General features: G+C 37.2%; 1 protein-coding gene across 4 annotated transcripts in view; it reads left to right on the forward strand.

Annotated features, from left to right (window-relative positions):
• Nucleotides 1–11,055, forward strand: part of ccdc146 (coiled-coil domain containing 146) — a 78,812-nt gene that overhangs the window by 34,960 nt on the left and 32,797 nt on the right. For 3 of the 4 annotated variants that reach the window (XM_014014460.1, XM_014014461.1, XM_014014464.1), the window contains 3 exons: nucleotides 8,015–8,125; nucleotides 8,208–8,345; nucleotides 10,123–10,248. In XM_014014460.1, coding sequence (XP_013869914.1) covers nucleotides 8,015–8,125; nucleotides 8,208–8,345; nucleotides 10,123–10,248 — 375 coding nt within the window. The remainder of the gene's footprint in view (nucleotides 1–8,014; nucleotides 8,126–8,207; nucleotides 8,346–10,122; nucleotides 10,249–11,055) is intronic. The other variant, XM_014014462.1, reaches the window with a different exon arrangement.

Here is an 11,055-nt window from a genome sequence, read left to right on the forward strand (position 1 = left end):
TATTTGGCAAAATGCAATTTTTGCACATATTTAAATCAAAACCCTACATGTGCCTATTTTTCCACATTCCACTTTTGGACTTAATCCTCGTTTCGATGTGATGGGTCACAAATTTTCTTTTAAACGTGGCCCTGCAAAAGTGAAACAGGAAGTGACATCAAAGGGGAACTCTAAGAATTGAAAAAAATATCATTTGAACTCGGACTCTCAGTGACTCAAAATGCTCTGAATAAGCATGATTCTTCTCTAAAGTCTGTGCTGTTAGCCATTATAGAAATGCTCAGTTTACATGCATGTGTTCCCCTTTGTCATCACTTCCTGTTGTTTTGCATGCAAATACCTCAACAACTGTTCATCTCAGTGGCATAAATTTTTTGCAATATATTATCAATGTTATCTTTCCAAAAATGCATTCATATTTAATTAAAAATGTTGTCACAGGCACTTTAAGGCACAAGTTGATAACATTTTGCCCSTTTGTGTGTGTGATTGTCTGTAGAGGTACCAAAAACTCTCCTGAATCTCATGGCACACATCCACAACTGGAGTCAACCCAGTTCATGTGTTCTCATGTGTTTTTGTATGCTTGACCAGACAAACTGTTCTTGTTAGCTAAACTGAAAACACATGCAGGAACACCCAAACAACCTCGATCTACCCCACAAATGTCTCATGGACAGGCCGGGACTCACACGGAGAAATCACCACCATTTTCACACAGATTTACAATTCACAGCGTCACACACTTGTGCAGTGATCTTCAACAGTCACACATTCATAACGAGCCTTCCTGCCAGTGGCGGCATCGAGGGATTGGGTGTGTTGCAGCTCTGGATCGTAGCGACTGGTTTGAGTCTTGCTGCTGGTCCACGTTGCTCACATGTGAATCTTTGGCTGTTTTGGATGAAAGCAGCACTGGAACAGACATCACCATGTGCTGCTCTCTTGAAAAACAATCTTTTTTTTTCTCCTCCATCTGTTTTCTCCTTCTGCTGTTTATCTGATAAAACTAACCATGTTGGTGGCATTTTCCTTTTTGCAATCTCGATCCAAAACAAGTTGGGATATGTCGTGAAATGTAAATAAAACCAGTATGGGATGATTCATAAATTTCATAAACGTATTTTTATTGCCTCTGTCCTGAGAATTTAACCCTAACAAAGGTACAATTTATCAATTTAAACATTTGGTTTGTTTATGTTCCACTGTAGATTTTTTGGAAAAGTGCTTGTACTTATTTTCTGTTTGTCTCATCAGTTCTTTAGCCCAATGATCCAAAGAACATTTTAATTYAACATTCCTCAAACCTTCCAAAAATGAACTGTTACATCCTTGTATTAGTTTTTCATCGTTTCTCCTTTGATCACTCTAGCTTCTCGTTCAATCCCCTCCGTGTTTACATAGCAAATCATTTTTTAAGTCACAGTTTCCCCCCCGTACAGCCTCTTAGCTCCCTCGGGTGCAGAAAAAATAATAAATCATGGATTTCTCTCCTTTGGCAGGAAGCTTGCCAACTCTATTCATTCTCTATTTGAATTCAATCTCGATGTGAACTCAATCTCCATGCAACTGAGTTACCTTCGATTTATCATATATATTGTCTATTTGTATTCATCCGCGACCAGTTTATCTGTTCGTTGCAGATGGACCCCCCCCTCCCTTTGTTGGGAAGTTTGGACAAAGATAGATTGAGCCATCTGTTATATTATTGAAGTTCAATACACTCGGAGGCTTTCATTACTCTGAGGAATTTTAATTGCTGCAAAATCAACAGAGGTTGTTGTCTGATTCTGGATTTACTGCTTGTTTATGGAAGGCTGGCACGTCGACTTTTCATACAGGTGCACATGCATCAGCGGCTACTCGCATCTCTGCAGCGTCCGTGACAACTAAATTTCGTCGAGCTGTCGTCTTAACGACTTGTTACGGCACACTTCTGTTACAAAAAAAAGTTGCTGGGTACGAACACAGAGCGCTCATTAATGGAGAGAGATTTACAGAAACGTGGGTCTGCTGACAGCCAGCAGGGTCCCTCCTTAAACCTTTGTCCAACCTGTCTGGAACTTATTACCATGGGGGGGAAAACCCTCTTTGAATTGTGACTTTACAGTGGGTGTGGAAGTGTCTTAAAGTGATAGTTCAGATCTTTTGAAGCGATGTTCTCTGGTGGGTTATTCTTTTGGTTGTAATAGCTTTTTGATCACTTTCACTTTGGAGAAATAAAAGTCTGACTAAAATGCTGAGCTCATCGGGGCCAAGGTCAAAGTGGATCCCTGATAAGTTGTAACATTAGACTTTATTTGATAAACATTTATTTTAACTGTAAAATAAAGACTGTAAAAATACTGTAGGCTGTATAGTTTTTATAATTTTTAAACTAAAAGTTTAAAAATATATTACACGAACGGGGCCATTTTATTTACATGCAAAGCATTCTGGGTAAATGATGACGTGGATAGGTCCCTCGGTGTGAGCGAGCTATATCCACCCTGAAGGTTAATCTTGGACAATATCTGATGATTGACTCTTTTAAAAGAAACCAGAGAGCGTTGACAGAGAGGAGAAGGTAGAAATGACTCAGCCTGGAACTGAAAATATGGATGGAGGACAACATGCAATATATTTGTAAACTTTTAATTTAAAAATGATAAAAACTGAACATCTTACAGTATTTTTACAGTCCTTATTTTACATTTAAAACATATGTTTATTAAATAAAGTCTAATGTTACAACTAATCAGGGATCCTTTTAAAGCAACTCTAGTCTAAAATGTTTCATAATTGATGATCTGAACGGTATGTTTTAACCTTTTAAACTGGTGTTAATTTAGCATTGCATGGTTCTCTTTTGAACTATAAATGATGGAATATTTAAAGTATTCCCAATGATCTACAAATGAAAATTTTGAAATTGTTCCACTATTTTTTAATTGTTTTTTCAACCAGTAGTGACCAGGGAACCAGTAAGTACTGTGAGTAAGTAACTTAGTAAATTTATTTACAAATCACAAGATGCTTCACACCAAAATACAGTGATTTAAGACTCAAAGATAAATAAATACAAAAATATTAAAGGCCAATATAAACTAAAAAAACACACACAAATACCCAATTATAGAATTTCTTGGGGGAGCAACAACCATGTTCATCTTGTTCATCATTAAAACTTCTGTCAGAATAATGACATAATGCAAAATTCACAGCTTTCTAAACATTTACAGTATTTTATAATGCTTACAAAAACTGCTAAGAACCTTGGGAGACTGCAGCTGTTTGGTTTTGGCCACATGCACTCAGATTAGCTGTTAGCGTTTAAGTTTGGCTAGAAAAAAAAAACCTTAAGGAGCTGCAGCTCGAAACGTTGTCAAACAACAGATCACATAAACTGGACCTTCTGTCAGCTGGTTCTGGTAAAGGTTTCAAGTCCAGTCCCCCGGGACATTTCTGTTAGTAAAATGAAAATAATAATAACTAGACATGGGTTTTTACAATGTAAAAACAAGTGTGCATTGCCTTGTAGCATGTCATTGCCTGCAGCAATGGACTTGCAGAGTGAACTGACCAAGTTCAAATGTGTTTTCTAATCAAGTACCAGCTTGTGGCTGTCAGCAGGTGTTTGTAATGAGGGTAATTGTGTGAAAATATGAAGTTAGAATAAATATTTTGTTAAACTTATTGTAGCTGGGATTTGAACCCTGATCTCCTACATGAAAGGCTATGACATTAACCACAAGACCATTGGTGCTGGGAGAAGGTACAATCCCAGTGTTGTTTTCTATGTGTGCAGAAAGAGGCAACATTGCCAATGATGATCGTTGACAAAGAACGGCGTAATATTACAACAGTAGAGCAATATTATATAAAATGGTTATGCTTATAAGACAATAATATAGTAATAATGCATGAAATTACATGTATATCAATACTGTAATCACTGCAATAATTGAGATTAAATATAATTATTACACTATGGTGCAGTTCCATACTGAGTAGATACAGCAGGGGGCAGTATTGGACCAGTACAAGGTCCATTGACTCCCATTATAATTTATTAAACATTAATATTTCAAAAACTATAAGTTGTACAGGCACCAAAAGGCATAGCCATCATTTGGCACAGGAGCTTTACAGATATAAATTACAATGGCAGCTCTAGGACAAAGTATGCAGGAGGAGAAGCATGCCAAAGTGGAGGTGGCTTGGATGGGAAAGGAATCACAATAGTGTGCATTGCATTGGCAATGCACACTGATAATAAACCTAGGATAATCCATGCAATTCTTAGTGAAGCGTCAACACAAACATACTTGCTCACAAAACTTTAAACAGACAGTACATTTTTACAGTGTAAAATATGTATTGTAAGGCTATATTACTGTATCCTTGTGATACAGTAAAAATGAGAGCTTCAGAGTAAAAGTAGAACTTTATTAAACTCAGTTTCATCTTTCTGATCTCCTTTAGAAATAAACCCTTTGCTTCTTCTGTAAGGGCTGCTTCATCTGTTCATTGTGAACACCACAATAACCATTTTAGATGCTTATGTGGGTGTAAGCTTGCTGTTTGTAATCTAACCTAAATATTAACTTTGTTGTCTCCAGGAGGACATAAAAGGGGCAGACCTGTTCATGTTGAATTAATATTTATACCACACTGAGGCACTATGAAAGCTTCATTTCAGCTCCTTCGCTCCCGTGTTTTGATAATTAACATTTCACAACCTTATACACAATTCTTTTTTCCTCTGCTGACCTTTCTGCTTTACTAATCTGTCTTTTTGCACTTTATCTGTATTTATTACAAGGCTTTTTATAACCTAATCTCGGGCTGTGGTATATAAATAAGGTCATTATTCATTTTTATGGTAACGCTGTTGAACAGCGCATCTATTGTGTGGCTTTTTAAGCCATCTTGTTAACTACCCACTGAGCTGAAATTATGCAAATCGAATGCAAATTTGAAGGCAGCATGGAAGCTGTCATATCTACAGTGTTTTACAGCAGTCARGAGCCAGAAGAAGAAAGGAYYAAAAAAAACACATCTGTGATTTGTTGGTGTCAGATGAGGAAAACAAAGAGGCAGGCAGGCAGAACTGACAGAAATAAATGGATACAAAGAGACAAACGTCAGTGTATGTGGTGGAWATGAAAGGCTACAAGTGAGGAAGACACTAGAGAAGACATTGATTGAAGAGAGGTGGAGCTTGATTGAGACGTGTTAACCATCCATCATGTAGGGTTTAGAGTGGAGCACAGATCAATCAGAAGTAAAKGTGAGGGCTGACCACAAACATCTTATTCTGGGGTTTGATCAACTCAAGAGGTTCATTAATACTCAAAAAATATTCATCTTACTGGTTAAAGTTTGCTTGTAACGGTAGCAGTAGTAGGCTTTCTTATTTTCTAACACTAGTCATGTTATTTGTACCTTACCTGTGTGCAATGCAACTGCAAATATATRGGAGTTTTTAATATTTTATGAGTTAAACTGGAGCTGTGAGTGAAGCAGCTACAATAAAGTTAAATAGAACACATCAGTTTTACTCTGCAGGGATGTCCCAAAAAATAAATAAATAAAAAGTTTTATTTCCTTCTCAAAAATGGAAAAATATSTACCTTCTCTGTAATTTAAATAATAACTACAAATTCTGCAACCTTCATTTGCATGTTCATCATCTATTTGCCAGATTTGTCGCATAATTGTGGCTTTATAGTTTTGAGTTCCTCACTCGATGACGAGCTTTTGTTGTCCCGTTGTCGGCGCGAACTGCTCGTCCCTCTTGGTCAGCCCCACTTCTMAAGTCCTCGCATCTCTCGTCTCTTCAGTCCCGTCTTTCTTGTTTGCTTTGACGCCGTCTCTCCCTTCCTCTCACTTTTTTCCTTAGCTCTCTTTACTTTATCCTCTGCTGTCAGTTTTTTTTATCAATCCCTGAGCACATTTTCAATCCATCTCTTTACTGCCAGTTTTTCTCCTTTTTTTAAATGTTTTTTTTTTATCTCACCCATACTTTAGCTCAACAAACGGCTTCATTAAAACCTTGACTGATCATCTGAGTCTGTTCTAATCAAACCTGTTTTTCTGGGTGGAAATTGTGACCTTCATTAATTCCATTCATGAATGGAGGTGAAAATGGGAATCGTTACTTGGTTCCACGCTGTCGTTCTCCACTAACACTACATCCAGCAACATAAATATTCACTGGTGCCTTACYTTGTTAAATGGAGAGAAGCTGCCTTTTTTATGAACCCGGTCTCGTAAAATCAAACCACACTCCATTTTACCTCTGTCTCAATCAGGTATTTTCTGCCGTCGGACAAACCGCCCTTTTTCTCATTTTTCTCTCTCCAGCCTTCAGTTTCTAATCTTTGTCATCTGGTCTGTTTTTCTTCTTTTTATTGTCCTCATGGCTTCTCGATCATCTCAGGTTCATATATTTTCACATACAGACATATTTCATAGTACATGYCTTTCACAGAGAAGCCAAAGCACACATGTTTGTAATACGAATGAGCTCGATTTAATAGATAATGTCCAACATTTTTATAACATTAGAGCATTCTTTATTTACTGCCAGTTCTTTTGTTTTTGGCCTGTTTTCCTTTTGTTTATTTGAAAGAGGYCACCACATTTTAAAATGTAAAACCAAAAAACCAAAAAAAGATGCACCACCCAAAAGGCGTCTTTTGGCAGGTGTTATAAAGTCGTCCTAAAATCAGAAAGCAATATTATAGCATCAGAAATGCATCAAACCTCCACTGATACAGACATCTGGCTCTGCTACATCTATTTTAGATATATTAAATTAATATAAATCAAAAGCATGCAACATCTGAAGCCTGTGTTCTCTTTAATAAAGTCGTATGAGAATCTCGACGTACCTTTAGAGCCTTTGAGAGAGTAATTTACATTTCATTAGACAGACTTCTTTTGTGGATTATTCATAGAAAATAAAGCCTGGACAAGTTTTCTCATGCAGTGAAAAAGTCCCAGCTGTTTGGGTTAATTGATTTGATTTGATTTATTTATTTAACAGGAAAAGATWACTAAAAATCAAGCCTGACTCAGCATAATTGCTGTTTTACAGCAGGTTCCTGTTCTGCAGCACATAAAACACTCAGAAATACAGCATCACAATCACATCATTATACACCATAGACACAAAGACAAACAAGCATACCAAATTTCAGGAAGGCAGCATTTGCAAAATAGGACATCTAAATATGAGCACAACAAAAAGTGTCCAGCAGATGGCAGACAATATTCTTCTTAAAGGGCTGTAGTTTTGAAATGGACTTTATGTTTGGAGGAATGTCATTCCATGCTTTAGTATAAACATAGAAGAAAGACCTCTGGCCGTAACAGTTTTTAAAAGTTGGTAATATCATAGTAATTAGTGATGTGATCTTGAAAAGTGGCACTGAAAGAAATGAACAGTTGAGCCATCTTTACATGAAGTTTTGAATAATCCTTGTTCATCTATTCGGTTGATCAGCACTTCCTTTTTAGCGCTAAAAGCTTGAATCTCTAACTTTGCCCTTTTATTGCTTGTATCTGTGTCCCTCTTCTGTCTTTTGAACCTTTTTTTGTTTGTTTTCTCACATTTCCTTGCTTCTTTTTCAGTTTTTGCTGTCTTAAGGGATGTCAGAAAACCAACCAAAAAAAAAAGAAATAAAAGAAGAAAAAAATAGCTCCCTTTGAGGGTTCCTCCAAGCTTTTTAAAATATTGCTCACTCTTATCACACTTTCCCAGTAACTTGTCACCTAGTGGGAAGCAGCTCTCATCTAAGCACTACATTTAGCTTGGAAAGAGTTTTTTTTTTTCCCCCTCTAAACCTTAGTGCTGTATCACAAATACCAGGAGGACAAGACTCAGACAGAAACTCTAGGTTCTTGTTCATACTGTCTGTGTACTTTTTAGATTTATTCATTTTGTGAAWTTTTCTGTTGGCCTTTAAAGATGCTCTATATGAATATATCTAAATCTGATTTTATATAAGTTTTCTGCTTTTTACAGCTGTCAGAAGCCAGAGACAAGACCCTTGAAAGTCTGAACCAAACAGCTGGTTACAAGGAGCTAAAAGGCAAAGACCCATCTATTGCAGAGCTCACCGAGAAAATCGAGCGGGTTCGTGAAAATGGCAACGTCACCCCACGAGTTTAAAGTCTCGTTGCAAGTCTGCAGCCACTTTGCCCTTGTGTTTGTGCAGCTGGAAGTGAGTCTAGCCGAGCGCGAGAGGCAGTCGCTGGAAAAAGAACTCCTGGTGGAGCAGGTGACCCGGCTGTCAGAGCCGCTCGGGGAGCAGGTGGAGAACGGCAGGCGGGACAGTCTTACGCTGGCAAAGAAGGTAGGGCACGAAACTCGATTCGTGTCGGCGTAGATCAGAGAAGCACTGCCTTGCTGTAGAGCCTGAGGTCTGATTCAGAAACATTTATTGTGTGAACGCTTCATAACATTATTGCATTATATTCACACTATTCATCARTTTTTTCTTCCATATGTTTTTCGGCACATATTGTGCTATTTTAACAATTTATATATCAGAACATTCAGTTCCTTCAGGGCATTCTATCTATGACTTAGTATTTCAGCTTTTTATACGTATTTAGCTATTTCAACTATATTTCAGCTATATTTGTCCTGTTGAAAATGAATGGAGCTGTTTTCAACTTCCTTAAAATCCTTCAAAATATATCTAAATCTTTGCAGCACCTTACATTTTTTTGTTCTAGTTCTGCTCTCTTTAACTTCCTTGTGCTGATTTGAGCTTCTTCTTTGCTAATTTTAGCTTTTTTTCTTCTATTTCAGCTATAATTCTTCTTCTTTCTGTTATTCTTCTATTTTCTACGTTTTTGTGCTTCTTTCTGTTAATTTGCGCTATATCCACTTTTTACAGTTGCTTTCTGCTATTTTCATCTATTTGCTGCATTTTTAGCTAATGTTCAGCTGTTATTAGCTAAAGTTGGCTTTTTCAGTTAGATACAGTTTTTGTAGCTATTACAACTTATTTCAGCTAAGTTCAGCAAACTTGTGTTCTTTACACTTCTTTCAGTTGCATTTTGCGTATTTCAGCTMTTTGCTGCATAATTAGCTAATGTTTAGCTGTTATTAGCTAAAGTTAGCTGTTTGAAGCTAACCACATTTTGGTGGCTAATTCAGCTCCTTTCTGCTTAGTTCAGCTAACTTGAGCTTCTTATGCTTTGCTATGCTAATTTAAGAAATTACAGCTGCTTTTTAGCTGTTTTACTACACATTTGGGCTGTTTTAGCTATTGTACAACAAATCGTCACTTTTTTTGTTGTTGTTTTCTCTGCTAATTTTATTTTCTGCTATTTCAGATTCTGTTCCTTTCTGTTTTCTCCTGCTAATTTCTGCTTTTTTTTTTTTTGCTTCTTTCTGCAAAATTGAGCTTTTTATGCTTCTTTCACATTTCCATTGAACTTGTATTACAATTTAGCTTACAGCTTAATTTTCCAGTAATAAGCATTCACAGTAGGAAATAAAAATTTTCTAGTTACATTTTAATTTAAAGTCAAGACCTTTCTGTTTCTGTGTCTTCCACAAACACAGTGATACATCATCTGAAGGTGTGTGACGAGCATATAGATTATACTCCGGCGTTGTTTGGCTACTACTCTGCTCTTTTGTTGGCTGTAGTTATAGTATATAACATAGTAGTTATAGTTATAGTATATAACATTCTAATGCAACAGAAGCAAAGATTGATTTAAAAGATGAATTTGAAGTCTCACATGAAACAGAAAATTAAAGTGGTTTAAAAATTATAAATCAGTGACAGTTGGCCAGTAGTCACAGCGAGATATGACTTTAACTAAGACACACAAATTAACTAGAGCTACTGCAGCAAATAAGCCGCAACTAATGAGGCACTATTCTGAGATTCATAAAAACTGTTGGGAAACGTGTAGTAACGCCAAAAAAAATGTAAGCTTAGGAAAAATATCACTAAGAGAAACTGCATAAATAATGCACTGAGCTACATCTGTTTGCAACAAAAGCTAGCACAAATAAAAGTATAATGAATAAATACTTTACAACTTGTATTTCTGGTCTGTATCTAAGTCCACATAGAGCCTAATCRGTGCACGTTTTTGTGCTTCCAGTTGAACGAGGTCCGAACCAGCGTGTTCAACGCCAGCCAGCGCATCATGGCCGTTTCTGCCGAGCTCTCTGTGACGCAGGCGGCTGCTTTGTCTCAGCAGCAGCAGATTAAGGAGAAAGAGCTCCAGGTCAGACAGGATCACAGTCATTCTCCGGTGTTTGCTCCGAGTTCACCGCAATGTCACTCTAAAGTCCACACCGTGCTCCCGTTTGCACATTCACCCCACGGTCTCCCACCGTCTCATTATTCCTGTTACCCTCCACTAACCACGATCGAAGAAAGCAAACAGTCTTGAGTGTCTTGTTCTTCACTGCAGACCTGTTTATGCAGCTTATTTGCACAGTAAAAATACATTTGGACTCAGGGAAAAAAAAAACTAAGCTTCAAGGGTTTTATAAAATTTAAACACTCGCAGGGAAAAGCAGAGGAATGGGTGGTGGGAGCACAGTGACTGGAAGCATCGGAGAATCTGAATTAATATTTAGTAGCTGTGCTGAGTGCCTAGGCATCTCCGGAGAAAGCTGTCAATTTATTTGTAGCAAAGCAGCAGATAAAGTTGTTTTGTGAACTGGTATTTAAATAAAAAATAAATAAAAAGTCTTGATTTGATTTCTCGTTATCCAACAATTCATAATTCAGTCTGAAGAAAATAAGGGCAGAAGTCAGTCACCTGTGTAACAATGACAAACAAGGGGCATTCTATTAGCTTTTAAACTACAACTATAGTGGCAAAGATTATCAAGCAAGGTAAGAACAATTAAGTTAAAAAAAAGAAAAAAACTGTATAGGTCTTCTGGACGGGTTCTTCTCTAATGAAACGTTTCGTCTCTCCTCCAAGAGGCTTCTTCAGTCTGAGAGTTTCAGGCAAAATTCAGGCTTTTAAGCACTGCCTCCATGTGACTGATACTCACATCACATGGCCATCGTTGACACC

This window comes from Austrofundulus limnaeus, unplaced genomic scaffold (assembly GCF_001266775.1).
Source record: "Austrofundulus limnaeus strain Quisiro unplaced genomic scaffold, Austrofundulus_limnaeus-1.0 Scaffold115, whole genome shotgun sequence".
NCBI lineage: Eukaryota > Metazoa > Chordata > Actinopteri > Cyprinodontiformes > Rivulidae > Austrofundulus > Austrofundulus limnaeus.